We start from the raw sequence: 19,006 nt of genomic DNA, 5'->3' as shown, positions 1-19,006 counted from the left end.
GACCTGTTCTCAAGTTAACTTTTGACTGGGCTAGATCTGCTCAACACTTGTAGCCAGGACCGCTCTACATCGATTTTTTAATATCTTTGTTTCGTAGTATTAACATCGAAAATAAAGTAAAACTAATACTTTCGTTATTCAATGTATAATACAATGGACAGCAATATTGAAATACAATAACAACAATTTTTAACGTGCCAGCATGTCCTCCTTGTATTCAAAATAATGATATGTAACAAAATGTCAGTAGTTTTGGTACCTCATGCTGACTTGTATAACAAAATTATTTGACTGCATTGACCAAAACTGACCATATGTGTACTTTAATTTGAAAATCTATATACCCGCATAGAAAATCAGCCATATGTTTTATGTCAGGATTCAATCTATAATACAATGGACAACTGTATTGCAATACAAAAACAACGTTAACATGAACAACAAATTTTTGTTCGCTTGCAATATATACAATAACAACAATTTTTTGTTCGCATAAATTTAGGGTGCAACCATGTCCTCCTTTTATTCAAAATATTGATACATAACAAAATTTTTGTTACTGTAGTTTTGATACCTCTTGCTGACTTGTACAACATATCTTTATTTCCTTTTAATAGAGATTACATGAATTATAGTATCATGAACAATAAATTAATACATTGATAATAGAAAAAACAAGAATGTGTCCACAGTACACGGATGCCCCACTCACACTATCATTTTCTATGTTTAAAGGACTGTGAAATTGGAATAAATTCTCTAATTTGGCATTAAAATTAGAATGATCTTATCAAAGGGAACATGTATACTAAGTTTCAAGTTGATTGGACTTCTACTTTATCAAAAACTACCTTGACCAAAAACTTTAACCTGAAATTTGCACTATCATTTTCTATGTTCAGTGAACCGTAAAATTGGGGTCAAAACTCTAATTTGGCATTTAAATTAGAAAGATCATATCATAGGGCACATGTATACTAAGTTTCAAGTTGATTGGACTTCAACTTCATCAAAAACTACCTTGACCAAAAACTTTAACCTGAAGCCAAAAACTTTAACCTGAAATTTGCACTATCATTTTCTATGTTCAGTGAACCGTAAAATTGGGGTCAAAACTCTAATTTGGCATTTAAATTAGAAAGATCATATCATAGGGCACATGTATACTAAGTTTCAAGTTGATTGGACTTCAACTTCATCAAAAACTACCTTGACCAAAAACTTTAACCTGAAGCCAAAAACTTTAACCTGAAATTTGCACTATCATTTTCTATGTTCAGTGAACCGTAAAATTGGGGTCAAAACTCTAATTTGGCATTTAAATTAGAAAGATCATATCATAGGGCACATGTATACTAAGTTTCAAGTTGATTGGACTTCAACTTCATCAAAAACTACCTTGACCAAAAACTTTAACCTGAAGCCAAAAACTTTAACCTGAAATTTGCACTATCATTTTCTATGTTCAGTGAACCGTAAAATTGGGGTCAAAACTCTAATTTGGCATTTAAATTAGAAAGATCATATCATAGGGCACATGTATACTAAGTTTCAAGTTGATTGGACTTCAACTTCATCAAAAACTACCTTGACCAAAAACTTTAACCTGAAGCCAAAAACTTTAACCTGAAATTTGCACTATCATTTTCTATCAGTGAACCGTAAAATTGGGGTCAAAACTCTAATTTGGCATTTAAATTAGAAAGATCATATCATAAGGAACATGTGTACTAAGTTTCAAGTTGATTGGACTTCAACTTCATCAAAAACTACCTCGACCAAAAACTTTAACCTGAAGCGGGACAGACGGACGAACGGACGCACAGACCAGAAAACATAATGCCCATAAATGGGGCATAAAAATTAGTAAAGTTATGAACAATGCATAATATTTACATATAAATGAAAATGTTAATATATATTGCAAGCTGTAAATGAGTTTATGTTGCAAGCTGTCGATATTACATGTGCTAACACTATACTATAAAGTTCAATTGGCGATTGTATTCGGATGCAGATTTTATTACATGGATGTAGCAAAGTCGCTTAAATGAATCTAAGTCGGAGTCACTGAGCGCAGTTGAAGGGTCTTTTCCTAGACAAATTATAAATAACAATTCATCACTACATTCACTGAGTTCAACATAGAGATCGAGAGAAACGTTTTCTATTATTACGTCTAGCCAAGTACTGTACATATTTGATGTGCACGTACAGCCAAAGCATGCATGTACAAAAACGTCAGTGAATAAACGGTCGCAAATTTCACAAGATTTGGAATCGTGGTTTGGAGCGGTAGATATAAGTTTTCCGATAAACAGTGCAGTGTGAATTTCGGAGCTGTTCGTCGGGAATTTCCACACATGAGCCACAGATATGGATTTATGTATACATTTGAATCTCTTGAAGTCATTGTCCGAATTAATGCGAATTAGCCAGTCATTATCATGCTTTGATTCAACTGCATTTACAATAATACGCTTCCATTGTAGTTTTTCGGGAAAGTTGCCATCACTAATGTAGGTAATAAGAAATTCATACAGATTGTATTTACTTAGAATGTCCAATATGTCCGGAATGCATCCAATATGATTTCGTCCGTCTAACAGGCACGGAAAAAGTCTTTGTAGAAAAATTTGTTTTGCTAGACAAGAGTTTTTTTGTTTTACAAAGTTTTCCAAAGAAATACAATTTACATTTTTCGATATCACAGGTTATATTACGTAGCCCAACCATACTTTCACACATATCTGATCTTGTTGATGTCTTAAACTTTTGTACGTGCTTTACAACGAAATGCTGAAGTCTGTTCAGTAATGTGATATCTTGCTTTTTCAGATCACACCAAACTTCACAACCATACAAAAAAGTAGGAATTACGACTGACTTGTACAGTTTCACTAGAACTAATGGATTTGTATTATCGCTTCTAAAGTTTGAAATTGCAAAATAAGTGTTTCTACCCTTCCTGCAAGCTTTTGTCGTTCGTGCAAGCGCATTCAATTTTCCGTTTATTTCAATGCCTAGATGAATATGGCTGTCTACAACAAGTACAGATTCTTGGTTTAGTTTCCAGTCATAGTCTGTTTTTATTGAAGATTTTGAAAATTGAATAACACATGATTTCTTTCCGTTGAACTGAAACCGGCATTTATTTTAATATCTTGTACATATATCAAGCATGTGTTGTAAACGCTTCGGTGTTGTAGCAATACATGTAATATCGTCAGCAAGTGAGGGTGCACAACATTTTTTACTATTGACACCAGTGACTCTATTACATTTTTCTAATTCATTAATTAATTCATCAATAAACACTAAGTATAAAAAACCAGACAATACGCCTCCTTGTCTAACACCTTCTTTGACTACAAAGCTATTTGATTTACATTGATTAACAATAACTGAACCTTGCATTTTACTATACATATCATTAATCAGGGACCATGCTTTCCCTTTGACACCCAATTTGAATAATTTATACATAAGTGCTTTACGCCATACTGTTTCAAAAGCCTTTCTACTGTCTAGAAACGCTACAAATACTTTGCTATTTAGTTCTATATTATGGTAAATGGTTTCAAGGAAACAAAAAGACGCAATCAGACAACCAAGACCTTTTTGAAATCCATGTTGAAGAGGATTCGGAAACATCCCTGGTAATAAGACAAATGTTTGTAGACGGATAAGTACTATCTTTTTAAAAAGCTTCAATACACACGATAATAAGAATACGGGTCGATAGCTGTCCGGGCTCATTTTTGGTTTATCCCCTCCTTTACACAAGGGAACAACCAATCCTTTCTGCCAGTCACTAGGAACTTGCTGTTTTTCTATAACGATATTAAGAAAAAATGGAAAGACACTCCGCAACTTTTGGTCCACCATATATCAAGTGTTCGTTTTGTATCATGTCATTGCCACACGCTTTTCTACGCTTTAGCTGTTTAATAGCAGAGCTTACATCATCACAAGACATTATTCCACCTGGTAAGTATAGGTCTTCATCAGCTTTGCATACACGTTTGATTTCACGGTAAGCTTTATTCATTTCATTTAGAGTCGGATCATCGAACGTTGACGTATCAGCTGGTGTATAGAGATCTAGATCTTCGAAATAATTCGCAAATGCATTACAGATCGACTCTGGGGATGTATGAACAATGTCATTATGTTTTATTTGCTTACAAACTTTTGAATGTTTTGGTTTTTGGCGCTTAATTAGTTTCCAGAATAGTCTTAAATCACATTCGGCAGCGTTATTAATGTCATCATACGTTTCTTCGATGTATCGTTCATTTTCAAGTTTCTGGATGTTTCTAAAATATCGTTTGGCTCGTTTGTAATCAAAATACGACTCGTGTTGCATACCTCGGGGTCTTGCATCTTGCATCCATACCCTACGCATATTTCGTTCTTTAATAAGTGCTTTTTTAACGTCTGCATTCCAGTATGGTTTTGTGTACGGATTATACGTATTACACGGAATTGTCTCTTTTGTAGTATTTATTAGCGTATTCACTAGATTATGATACAAAATATTAATGTCAATGTTATCATTCTGTGCCTTCAGTATTTGTTTATCTAAGGGAGCACACAATTTATCTTGATAGTCTCTAATATTATGTTCTGTGATCTTGTGCCAAGCTGGGAGTTTTGTAAAATTGTCTAAGTCAATATGCGGATTTTCGTCTAGTTCCACATAGGCGATAATTGGCAGGTGATCAGACGTCGAACTAAACATTCCTTCTTCTAGGATTTCATACAGTCGTAATTGTCTGACTAACGTCTCGTCTATCAATATATAATCTAACATTGTATTTTTTAATGTAAATGTGAAATCTGGACCTTTTATTGGTGTTTTGCATGTGTCGGTAAATGGATGAAAAATATAGTGTCTTTGTACAAAATTTTGCAGTTCTCGTGTTTGTAAACTGTACGTTTTTGTTTATACAACTAGCATTGAAATCACCTGCAACAACTGCTTTGCCGTAGTTAATGTAATATGTGTATAAATCATCGAGGGCATTCAACTCTTGTCTATAATTATCGATCGAACCATTAGCAGGTAAGTATACCCCAAAAATAAAAATTGACCCAAAACTTTTGTTTTTAGCTCAATACCAACAATTCTATCTGAGTTAGTTTCTAATATTTTTTCCACTGAAAATATATTGGGTAACGTTTTTCGATTTTTTGGTTAGTAGTTATCTTTTATCTAGTGAAATTGCAGGTATCTACTGCTGTTTCCGATTTTATTTGTTCGAAGAGATAAGGGCAGGAAGTGTTAAAAAAACATATAAATTCAGCACATTCACTAAATAAACGAGGAATACAAAAATGTGTTCAGCGGCAAATATTTCAAAATACTAATCTTTTTAAATCAATATCTAAAATTAATGTATTAAATGGGAGTATTAGTTGTTTCTCTTTGTCACAACCTTATATTTCACACGGTAAAATTGTTTTACAAATAATTTAACCTATATCCCTGACTGTCAGACATTTTGTATCCGTGACTTTTAGGTGTACATGAAGATCAATGTTTGGAAGTTGCTACGCTTATAAATAAGCTATGCCTATACAATGGTTGTAGCTATCATATTATAACTCTTACAACTTTTTCTGCGTTTTAACAGTTTATTTATGACTGTTTCAACGTTTTCCGTGTTAGGACAGTAATTAAATAACTGTTACAACTTTCAAATGGTTGCATCAGTTTTATTACGACTGTGACAACCCTTTAGGCGTTTAATCAGTGTATTTATGACTGTTGCAACGTTTTTCGAGTTGGGACAGTTGTAAATAAACTGTTACAACTTTAAAATAGTTGAATCAGTCCTTTCATGACTGTACATGTGACAGTTATTTCTTGCGTTGTTGCAGTCGATTTATGTTGTAGACAAACACTTTTAAAGTTGGGACCGTTACAAAATAACTGCAGCAGTGAAATTTAACAAATGTTACAACTTTAACAAACATTATCAGTCTTAGAACAACTGTTACTGGTATGGACAGACGTTTTTTCGTCCAGTAGTGTATCTTGATTGGCAGCTAAAAGTGGCTGCACCTGAGTCTGGTTCAAAATTCAATAATTGTATAATAATACATAGAATAGTGTTATAACAATATTCCTTATCTCTGTGCGTCATATCCTAGATAAAAAAAATTATGTACATCATCTTTTAATTACAACTTGTATAAGAATGATGTGTTTTAGGGCTAAACAGTCAAGAACACCAGTCTGAATGCTGGTTTTCCTACAGCTGACATTCTTTCCAATAACTAAACATGCTGATCACATGAATAATCAAACTCTGTTCGATGTTAAATTATGCGTTTCATGCATATGTATCCAAATGAGGTGGACCTATTGTCTGGACAATAATGTTACAACAAAGGCATATTTTCCTTGTGTTCACATTTTCTAATACTGTGTAAAAGTTAATAACATTAATGGTTGAACTTAACTGTACGAGATATGCATTCCTACCATAAATGTCTCTTCATCTTATTTACTATTTAAAAAAATTCTTGACCTGAATTCATCATATTCAGTGAAATGTAGCCTTTAATCGGATCGTTACTTGTGAGACTTCCCAATAATATTGCTGACAAATAAGTGATTTACCCTAAAAAAACAAAATTGTTAAAAACATTTTCCTATGAACAGAAAAATATATTAAGCATACATGTACACATCATACCATCTAATTTATTCCACACGCCATCATCAGACATTGCCTTGCATTTTATTGTGCGGATTTCTATTCCATTTGTACTGGTAACATCTGTAATATCTTCACCAAACAATTTTTTAATCAATGAAGTCTTTCCAGCACCCTTTTTTCCAACAATTACTAAACGTATGTCTCTCTTTTTTTCAGATCCTGACTGAAGTAATTTAAGGTACAATTCAACAGATCTTTTGTCTGTCATTAATTGTATTTCAGTTGGAACTTCATCTACAAAGTCAAAAATGTATATGAAGTTTATTTTGTGAAAAAGAACATTATCTTTCCCAATTGTATTATGATATAAGTGTTATAGTGTGCATATCTGTCATTGTTTGCAAATATAAACTATTTAGATGTTTTCAAATTAGGATGATCAAACCAATAGTGCTGTTTTAAACAGGTGATAATTTTTTGTATCTTTATGTGCCTCTTAAATGCCAAAATTTTAAAACAGTTTTCCATTTTACAGCGAAAATTTTAGGCAATTCATAATAATATATAAAAAACTGCATTCCAAAAAATACTTCATAATTTATAATCTTAAGCAATTGTTAAGGGGAAATACCACTTTTCATTTTACCCGATAACTCTTTGTTAAATTTGCACTTTTAAAAAACAAATGTGCAAAATTTATCTTTGTTTTAAATAAACATGATAAAGAAATACTTGGCATGCGTTAGGTTTTATCCTCAGCAGTACTATAAACGAAATTTCAAATAACATTTCATTGCATATAAGAAAATAACCATCACTGTAAATTAACCAATGAAATGTTCACCTCTTTTTTTACCGGGTTACAACATGTACAAGCTTTAGTAACCAAGTGTGTTAATTCAAGTTTCTAAAATATTCTATAGAAACAATAAATAGAAAAAATGGTGCTTTAAAACGCTTTAAAATATGTGTGTGACCCAGAATTCTTTTAATGCAATGACATGTAGTATACATTATCTACAACTGTAAAATCCGTATGCAACCGGATGTGACGTACTATGCATTGGTGGTATTACGCCTAAAATACACTAAAATAATGAAGCAGCATTGACATGTGTTAAAAGAGATTTTGCTTTATAACTAGTGATAGTATCCATCTTAAATTTTTCGGTGATTGATTCATTGGTTGATTGATGTTTAATGCCAATTCCACACTATTGTCATAGGGTTAAACTTGCACATTTATTTGTGTTCAGTGTTTAATTGCCCACATTAATTTGCTATGCTCAAGCATGTTAAGCGTGTTAAGTATTTGTAGATTTCTTGATTTCATGAACTTTAGGAGACTGTCTGATTGGCCGTTAAATATTTGTATGATGCAGCTGTGTTTTAACTGTAATGAAGCCGTATAATTCATTTAGAACAGACGTCGCGACAGACGATGTGGCCTAAATTTTCAAGTTCATCTAACGAAATATTTTTAGACACTTTTTAAACACTTAAGTGTCTATTTCAATTGATTCAATTAATTTCTGTGAAAGATTTTAACTGATTAAGTCAATAAAAACGATCCGATTCAAGCTTTTAAAAGTATGAAAAATATATCAAATATGCCAAAAATCGTCACTTTTCAGATGGTTTTTGACAAAAATGAAAGTGGCCGCATCTGTGTTCATCCTCAACCTTAATGTATAGTAATTAGTTATGTATTATCATCAAATACAATTATATTTCATTATTATGAATGGACACGAATGCGGCCACTTATATTTTAGATGGAAACCGTCTAGAATTTAACTAAAATACTAAAATTGTGAAGATTTCAGTAATTTAGCAGGACTTCATGATACTAGTACCCGATATATGTGCATTGTATTGTCAAAAAGGGCCCATTTCTATGTACCAGAATCATTTTACTTTCAAATAAATAGCTTAACGATTACATTTTCACAATTTTGTAAAACTGCTATATTTTGGGGCAAACGTCTGTTCTGAATGATGTGGAATTTACTACTGAATATAAATTTTTGGAAATTCGTCTGTTGCAACGTCTGTTGAAAGAAGCTTATGTCAGATGTTGTAAAGGAAAAGAAAATGAATCCTTCTAAAGTATGTGGAAATAAAAATTTGGAAATTCGTCTGTTCTGAATGAAGGATATTTCAGATGATGAAAATGAAATGAGGAAATAGAAATTTTTGAAATTTGTCTGTCGCGACATCTGTTCTAAATGATGTGGAAATTAGTAGGTATGAAGTTTAAGCCAATTTCCAAACGTCATAATTTCTGTATTGATTATTTTTCTATTTGAGAGGTTCAAAACAAATTGTTTGGCGAGACAAGAGTTTTGAACTCGAAACATTGTACACGTAGCACGTAATCAATGTAAGGTCGGAAATGTGATCCATACTATAAACGGGTGGATATTGGATCAATATATCTATAATTTATACTAGTGTTATGAAAAGCTTGTTATTTTGAAACTGAGTAGCAAACGTCCTTAATCAAACCAAGAGTACTTAAAAGTAAAAGCACGATATGAGAATAAAAGCAGATGCGCAGCTTTATACGACCGCAGAGGTTGAGCCCTGAACGGTTAAGGAAAGTATGGACACAACATTCAAGCTGGATTCAGCTCTAAATTTGGATTGTGGTTAAATATTTGACACAGCATAGGTTTCTGACACAGAATGAATGTGGTCTAATGAACTTAAATTTTTTGTTTTGCCTTTGAGCAATTCACTATGCTGTTGAATAATAATCCTCTCAAAAAAATATTTGAAGAAATTTTATTTTTATTTATGAAATCTGAAATGAGAAAAACTTTCCCTTATTCCAAAACTGATCTCAATTCAAATTTCTAATGGAGTTTGCAACAATAACTGCTCATTTAAATATATCATAAAATATTAAAATGTAAAAAAAAGTGCTTGTTATCACTGAATGGTAAAGATTGTTTTAATTTATCAGTTGGTAGTAATGGTGAAAATACATTGATTATTGTATAAAACAATGATTTAAGTTGATTCAACTACTATTCTGGACAAAAAAAGAAAACTCAAATTTACAAAGAATATTGAAAATATCTTGCTATTGCACAAATATCTATTCTGGACAAAGAAAGATAACTCCAATTGAAAATTGATTGCTATTGCACAATATTGTGAAATTAGATATTTCTTGCTATTGCGCAATACTGTCAATTGAAGATTTCTTGCTATTGAACAATACTGTGCAATTGAATTTCTTGCTATTGCACAATATTGTACAATTGAAGATTTCTTGCTATTGCTGAATCCTGTGCAATTGAAAATTTCTTGCTATTGCACAATACGTAATATAATAATTTTGAATTCTGATTTGGACCAACTTGAAAACTTTGCCCATAATCAAAAACTAAGTACATGCTTAGATTCAGCATATCAAAGAAGCCCAAGAATTTATTTTTTTGTTAAAATCAAACTTAGTTGAATTTTGGACCCTTTGGACCTTAATGAAGACCAATTTGAAAACGGGACCAAAAATTAAGAATCTACTAACACAGTTAGATTTGGCATATCAAAGAACCCCAATTATTAAATTTTTGATGAAATCAAACAAAGTTTAATTTTGGACCCCGATTTGGACCAACTTGAAAACTGGGCCAATAATAAAAAATCTAAGTACATTTTAGATTCAGCATATCAAAGAACCCCAAAGATTCAATTTTTGTTAAAATCAAACTAAGTTTAATTTTGGACCCTTTGGGCCTTAATCTGAAAACAGGACCAAAAATTAAAAATCTACATGCACAGTTAGATTCGGCATATCAAAGAACCCCAATTATTCAATTTTTGATGAAATCAAACAAAGTTTAATTTTGGACCCTTTGTGTCCCTTATTCCTAAACTGTTAGGACCAAAACTCCCAAAATCAATACCAACCTTCCTTTTATGGTCATAAACCTTGTGTTAAAATTTCATAGATATCTATTTACATATACTAAAGTTATGGTACGAAAACCAAAAAAAATGCTTATTTTGGACCCCTTTTTGGCCCCTAATTCCTAAACTGTAAGGACCAAAACTCCCAAAATCAATACCAATCTTCCTTTTGTGGTCATACACCTTTTGATTAAATTTCATAGATTTCCATTCACTAATACTAAAGTTATGGTGCAAAAAAGTTGATTCAACTACTATTCTATACAAAGAAAGATAACTCCAATTGATTTCTATTTACTTAAAAACCAAGAAAAATGCTTATTTGGACCCCTTTTTGGCCCCTAATTTCTAAACTGTTAGAACCAAAACTTCCAAAATCAATCCCAACCTTCCTTTTGTGGTTATAAACCTTATGTCAAAATTTCATAGATTTCTATTCACTTTTACTAAAGTTAGAGTGCGAAAACTAAAAGTATTCGGACGACGACGACGCAGACGACGACGCCAACGTGATAGCAATATACGACGAAAATTTTTCAAATTTTGCGGTCGTATAAAAACTGACATTCATCTGACGTACAGTAACTATGCAACGACAGTCGCACACAATTTTGAAAACCAAAGTGAAGCTTTGTTCAATCAATTCGAATATTGCATAAATGTTTTGTTGCATTTAATTAATGCATTGTCATTTTCTTAACAGACAGAGAGGCATAAAAGTGAACAGAAAGACAGACAAGGATGTATCATAACACATTTCGACTACGTAGGGCACATAAATAAAAAAAATAAGCATTCTGAGAAAACTGAATGCCAATGCATAGACCACTATCGGTTAAAAAATGAAGGTGTGGATAGAGTTTATAGAATAGAGACAACAACAAACGATGAATAGAGAAAACTAGACACTGTAAAGAGCCTGTAACGCTAACATTTACAATGCTTAAGGTCTACGTGCATATTCAACAATGGTCTCTCTCCAACATTGTAGATAAGAATATAATTCATGACAAAACTGTTTATATTTTTGGTCTAGTATTGCTGATCATTTTGTTTGTTTAGTCTCTCTCTATCTTCTTTATTTTTTTGTTTGCTCATGATACAAAACATCATTAAACATGTAAAAGGCCAATAACTGTCCACTGAGATAAGGTTTTGTTTTGTTGATATTTTTTTCTTATTTTTTTGCTAAGACTTAAGGTGTCTATCTATCTATTATTATTTCAACAAATGAGGCTTAAATGCACAAAAAAATGGCAATTGCTCTGTGATCTTTTTCTGATTATTTTTGATACAAACATTTTTCTATTTAACGAGAACGTACTTTAATTGTGGGTATCTATTTTCGTGGTTTGAGCAACAATTACCTATTCGTAGGTTTTTAAACTAATGGATTTAATTTTTCTAAAAAAAACACTAATTAACCTGAGATAGAGTGATCAACAGATTGAAGACCATCCAAGGTGTTAATTGGGCCATACACATGTCACCTAAATAAACAGTAAAATAAACAAATGCTATACACGTATCTTGAATTGAAAAAGTAATTCTTATCAAAAGTAGGCTCAGCATGAAATTATAATTTCCAATACAACATACAAGAGCTATGAGGATATAAAATGAACACTTTATCATAGCATTTCAATACCAGAAATCTTACTTTCATGGATCCTTTTTTATAATAATTAAAAGATCAAAAGTTGAACAGTTAAGGTTTTTAAACATTAAATGGGTATAATCATGCCTGCTATTGTGGTTAATAGCGTGTTTGACCTGTGACTACTAATACAGTATTATCAGATTTGGCGATATTCAATATATTTTCTAGATCATATAAGTAGTCGAACCTACATGGGGATCTTTCCGTGTCTGGATTTGAAAAATGACTCTTTAATTTCATTGGACATTTAAATTCGTGGATAAAGTCATCCAGGAAAACCACCATAATTGGTTCCCCACGACTAAAAGTACTTTTACAGTTATATATTGATTATATTGATCAAGATAAAAGACAATAATGTAAACAATGGTAATATTTTTTTCTTTTAAGGGGAATAACTCATATAAGCCCAGGTAAATTTTGTCATTTTCAGGCACCCATGGTTGGCGTGGACATTTGCTGAACATATTTTGTACATGCCCACTCTAGGGAAAGAATTCCAGTGTACAGGTAAGAGTGAAATGTCTTCAACCATGGGAACAAATTTAGTTGTTAAAGTGAGTGTCAGATAACATGATGTGATGGAGTATGATGTTTGCTATACCAATTTGTTCACTTTAAATTTAATCTATGTTTTGACAATACTAAGGAATATTTCAAATCCTTTTACGAAATGCTTTTGCCCATACCCTGTACTTGAAATACCCTATAATCCTAGTTTTTAAGTTTCTTATTTAATATGTTTAAATGCCTATAAAAGCTTTTTTTTCTACTTATCAAAAATCGGTGTATTTGCAAATTGTTTAACACACACAAGTACAGTAATTTAATTGACCATCAAACTCTACATGTTATTTTGATCAATGAAACATTAAGTTTGTCAGGTTCGATTTCAAAGTGCTTAGTTTTTCACAAAAGTTTCGTTTAACATCTGAAGAAATTTGGGAATCTTTACACATCCTGCCTTTTTATTCTGTGAAGAAGTTATTATTTCCGAGAAATACATTTAAACATATCTTATGCACGTCTACGCAATGTAAGAGAACCCTGGCTTTAACAGAATATATAATATTTCAAGCTCTTGCCATTTTAATTTAAGGAGGCTCAAGGGTTCAAAAAGTTCAGCAAAAATTTAAACTTTTTTTTTTCATTACAAATTTTATTTATTACACTATTACACATGCGAGATTTCGCATGCCACAAAACCAGGTTCAACCCACCATTTTCTCCATAAGGTAGCACTCCACAGTTAGAAAATAAAATTAAAAATGAGCCACAAAATGTTTACTCATCTCCTATTCCTGGATTTCTAATGCACTAACCTTACTGTTTGTGTTGTACATGTGCATATGTATGTAATCAGTATCTTCCTTAGATTTCATTTTTCAAAGTTAAAAGGGTGAAAAATAATTCCTTTTATGTGTATCCATGGCAATATTCTGCATATATTTACAATAAAATATTGCAAAAAGGGGGGTAAACATGTCACATATCCCCCAAAAATTTGGATCAAACTAGAATTTCAATGCCTTTGACTGATACCTTTTTAGAAACTGTTTGCATAGATCTTCCTTATGATCAAATAAAAAATGGGTGTCTTTCGCCTCATTTTTTCGTAAAATCTAATCCCAAAGTTCGCGCCACAAAAAGTTGGAAAAAAACATTACAATAATTGCCGGACCAATGTATGGTATGGGCATGCAAATACGGACTGTCATACAGAAAACAGCCTATATAACATGCATTACATAATCTTGATGTTCATATAAACCCAATACGAAGGCCATTTTAGTACTCAGCTATCCAAAAATGAATTTTATTTCACACTAGCTCTCATATTTTAAAAATCCACAGGGGCCAAAATGCGAAACTACACATCTAACTGTGGAGTGCTACCTTAAGGTGAAATTTATCCCCTCCTGTCTCTATTTTTAGTGTATTTTCTATGTTCTACTAGCTGTTACGACTAAAATGGTACTTTAGTTTTTAAAATTGGTTCAGTAATAAAGATTTTATGAAGGTTAGCAGTTGATGTTGAAACGCGACAAAAAGTGATTTAAAAATAAATGCTGGATCATAGTGAAAAACTTCAAGTCTGTCTCATTTTTGGGGTAAAATTAAAAAACTTTTCCCTTTTTTCTGTTTAAAATCATAAAACTACATTACAAGAGGGAAAATTATACAATATTTAGGTATTTGAATGCACTTATATGTCAATTTTGCTGTAAATAGCATACCTAACCTTGTTTTAGAAGCTCTCAAGCAGGGTATAAATTTCTAACAGTACTGGCATCATTAAATTCAATCAATGTCAAATTATAATATAAAATCTTGCTAGAAATGTTTATTTGACTTATTCGCATTCAAAAATTTAAAGCGATACATTCTGAGGATATCATATAAAGCGCAATATTTGGTTACAAGAGCGAAGCTAATGGAGTACAAATTTAAGACTGCAACATGTCTAAGTGTCAAAATGTGTCTATTTGGTTGCTAAGGACAGTAAACAATAAAATAATCATGAATTGCAATCCTAGCAGAGTTTTTACCTTCAGAACTAAAACAAGAACATAAAAAACTTAAGACTTGTGGTGAAATTTATCTTAAAAAGTGCATTTCTGTGCTTTCTGATGTGCCATAAGGTAGCACTCCACAGTTAGAAAATAAAATTAAAAATGAGCCACAAAATGTTTACTCATCTCCTATTCCTGGATTTCTAATGCACTAACCTTACTGTTTGTGTTGTACATGTGCATATGTATGTAATCAGTATCTTCCATAGATTTCATTTTTCAAAGTTAAAAGGGTGAAAAATAATTCCTTTTATGTGTATCCATGGCAATATTCTGCATATATTTACAATAAAATATTGCAAAAAGGGGGGTAAACATGTCACATATCCCCCAAAAATTTGGATCAAACTAGAATTTCAATGCCTTTGACTGATACCTTTTTAGAAACTGTTTGCATAGATCTTCCTTATGATCAAATAAAAAATGGGTGTCTTTCGCCTCATTTTTTCGTAAAATCTAATCCCAAAGTTCGCGCCACAAAAAGTTGGAAAAAAACATTACAATAATTGCCGGACCAATGTACAGTCAGGGGACTTACTCAAATAAGTGATTTTTAAATCACTTATTTGAGTAGCAAATTTGAGGTTTTGTCACAAATTGGGATTTTGTAGTTTTTTCAAAATGATAAACACATAGGTTTAAATAATATCTTTTAATTAGTAAAATTAAAAAAAATGAACTTTTTGCTTCTTTTCAGTAGCAAGGTTTATGCCTTTGATGCTATCATTTAGCTGAAAATTCTATTTTAGTTGCAAAAATGCTATAATAATGGCTTAACATAATGAACTGATACTTTCTTAAAAGATTTTTCCCAGCAGTGGGAGTATTTTTCCTGTGAAGTTCAAGGTTTCATCTTTCAGATTATGTAATAAAATTCTACTGTTCGCGATAAAAATTTCACTGTTCGGGGGTGTTGAAATTAGTGGGGGTTATTAAAAGAATGATACTTAAAGAAGTGATTTTTGGGAAGGAAATTGAGGTCTGATACTTAAACAAGTGATTTTTATGTCATTATCCTAGATTCAGTACAAGGTCATCACCTGAAATGACCTGGTCATCCTAGACAACACAGATGTTGGTTCTGATAAGTTTAGAAGCATAATTAGTCCCTGGATCATTAGTATTCTATATTTAAAGCTACAATAAAATTAAATCACTCCTTCTAGTGATTAATTTGTACTACTTAAATAGGTGATTATTAAAGAAAGACAACTCTAACTTCCAACCTTTATTGAAATAATGTTACTTGAATCAGTGATTTAGAAAATCACTTATTTAAGTAAGTCCCCTGACTGATGTATGGTATGGGCATGCAAATACGGACTGTCATACAGAAAACAGCCTATATAACATGCATTACATAATCTTGATGTTCATATAAACCCAATACGAAGGCCATTTTAGTACTCAGCTATCCAAAAATGAATTTTATTTCACACTAGCTCTCATATTTTAAAAATCCACAGGGGCCAACATGCGAAACTACACATCTAACTGTGGAGTGCTACCTTAAAAATGTCTTGTACCAAGTCAGGAACATGGCCATTGTTATATTATAGTTCGTTTCTGTGTGTGTTACATTTTAACGTTGTGGTTGCGTTGTGTCGTTTGTTTTCTCTTATTTTTGAATGTGAATTCACATTACTATATAAGATGTGTCACGGTACTATAAGATGTGTCACGGTACTTATCTATTCTAAATTCATGTATTTTGATTTTGATGTTATATTTGTTATTCTCATAGGATTTTGTCTAATGCTTAGTATGTTTCTGTGTGTGTTACATTTTAACGTTGTTCTCCTCTTATACTTTTAATACGTTTCCCTCAGTTTTAGTTTGTAACCCCGATGTTGTTTTTTGTCCATTGATTTATGAGTTTTAAACAGCGGTATACTACCGTTGCTTTTATTTAGTTGATACTTTACAATATGTTACAAAAATCAACCAAAAAAATCAATTCGTTTTGGCCTCAGATGACCTTTTAAAAAGTTTATTTCATTGAAAAATCTCCAAATTATCTCCCTTTGGTGAAAAATTGTAGTTTTTTGCATTAAAATTGAAATATCTTATTTAACTCATAGGTGACCTATATTTTTTATCATTTCTTTTTAAGTAAGCTGTACTAAACTATTGTAAAATTTAAGCGATTTCTGTAATTTAGTTCTTTTTTTATTTTGATATTACCTTTTGTACTCCTATCTAAGTTCAGCAGAATAAAGTACCTTAACAAAAATGCATGCTCCTTTCGAAGGGAGATTGTGAGCTTAAATGAACGGTGACCCCATATTTTTAGTTTAGTTCTATTAAGTATAGGATAAAGTTTATTTATAGAAAAAAAATAGCAAAATCCTATATTAAAAAAAAAAGATTTATACCTTAATCCACATAAATCAGCAAGTTCATGACTTCAAAATAAGACCAATCTGCCTTTTTTGTTCAATGTTATCATTTTGAAGGCAGGATTCGTCTTCCTCGCAAAATGTTAGGAAATCTTGAAAGGATTGATGTGGTGGTCAGTTAACGTCAAGTAGCAAATATTACATGCATGTTCAGGATGAGAGCAATTAAGAAAGGTAGCTCCCGTACAAATGTTAAAGAGTAGGATCTGGAGGGGATACTTCATTTTTGTATTCTTTAATTCTATGACATTTTTCTTTAATCTTTACATTTAAGCACATCATTATTATATTTTTTGGTCAATTATTCTGTATTCTGTTTACCCAAACACACCCCGATAGATGCCGTCCAGTATGCAGATCAGGGAAATGATGGTATATTGGATAGGGACATACCTTTTGGTTGCAACTGGCTATCTACTGAACCCTTAAAGATATGACTTGTGCAATGTTTTTTTTTGTCTTTTTACAGGAGACATGGTTTGATAGAATTGCTTCCACCAAACTGCCATACCATATTATGACATTCAAATTAAAAGCAGAGCAAATGCCAGGCCACCATCAAACACAAAACCAAATTAGATGCAGCAAAGACAATTATAAATTTAATTTATTCTGCCAAAACAGATGATTATAACAAATTACAGAATCAATAGCCTGCACCACCACTACTGACTGGTCGAAGGAGAAAATTACCAGAAAAAATCCTACTCCAACACACCTACATACATGGGCCAAATACCGAATATAGATCACCTAATGCTTTTTGTTTTCGAGCGACAACATTACTTTGAAAACTAAACATTGACCAACAAACAAAGAAAATGAAGTGAGGATCAGATGTACATATGTCAAAAAAGTAAAACGTGATACCATTCCATTGATGTCTGCACAATGGCTACCTTTTTGTAGGGGGGATAATTTTAGCACAGTAGAATATTGCTTGCAATGCCAAGTACGGATTAACAGGTAATGAAGCATTCTATAGGAGACCATCTATGTGATGGTACTAAATAAGTTTGTCCTGTATTACATATATATTGGAAAGCTTCTATCATTATAGCTACAAGTTACCTTTTATGGTGATTAATCTCTTCAATACATTGCAGTTACTTGGATTACGTCGTACATAAAACATGCTAGTATCTGCAATTCCTTCCGTAATAATTAACCAATAATGAAATGAAGTTAAAGAAAGTTACCTTCTATCCCTGGTTGAGGAGTCACAACTGAAGATTTCTCTGACATGACAGTCTAAAAAATGAGAAATATGCATTGTGAATATGTTTACTCATGTCACTGAATCTGTTTAACTATTAAAACACCTCAAATATTCTATATAAAACAAATGTTTCACATTTTATTCTAATATATATTTCATGTATTTATTAAACAAATTTTCATTTTTTTTTAGAAAATGTGTGACCCAGAATAAACAAGAGATATAGTTTAAAATGTACTGGTGGTTTTATAATTTTGATCATTCCCTTGTAGATCATAAAATTGCTTCAGAATGCTTTGCAAATGGATTTTTAATGCACTGATAAATGGAAAATTGTTCCAACTGAATTCTGCAGTAGCCTCACAATTGTCATCATTTGTCATGATATAGGCTTTTCGTGCACTTATGGATAACCATCATTTTAAGCAAATCAAGTATCAATGTTCCATCGTATAAAAAATGTCCTTTAAGGTACTCGTACAAATGTAGTATTTAGGGTATAAAAAAACTAGGGACTAGAAGGTGTCTGTATATGGCTAACCTGGCAGGTTTGCTCATAAAAA

The 19,006-nt window shown here is 31.8% G+C and overlaps 1 protein-coding gene across 2 annotated transcripts in view; it reads right to left on the bottom strand.

Annotated features, from left to right (window-relative positions):
* LOC143083389 (uncharacterized) overlaps positions 1-19,006 on the bottom strand; it is a 169,602-nt gene that overhangs the window by 34,051 nt on the left and 116,545 nt on the right. For both annotated transcript variants that reach the window (XM_076259647.1, XM_076259646.1), the window contains exons 9-10: positions 18,424-18,475; positions 6,708-6,965 (exon numbers count right to left, since the gene is read on the bottom strand). In XM_076259647.1, the coding sequence (XP_076115762.1) occupies positions 6,708-6,965; positions 18,424-18,475 (310 nt within the window). The remainder of the gene's footprint in view (positions 1-6,707; positions 6,966-18,423; positions 18,476-19,006) is intronic.

Source organism: Mytilus galloprovincialis, chromosome 7 (genome assembly GCF_965363235.1).
Source record: "Mytilus galloprovincialis chromosome 7, xbMytGall1.hap1.1, whole genome shotgun sequence".
Taxonomy (NCBI): domain Eukaryota; kingdom Metazoa; phylum Mollusca; class Bivalvia; order Mytilida; family Mytilidae; genus Mytilus; species Mytilus galloprovincialis.
This window is presented reverse-complemented; position numbering and strand designations above follow the sequence as displayed.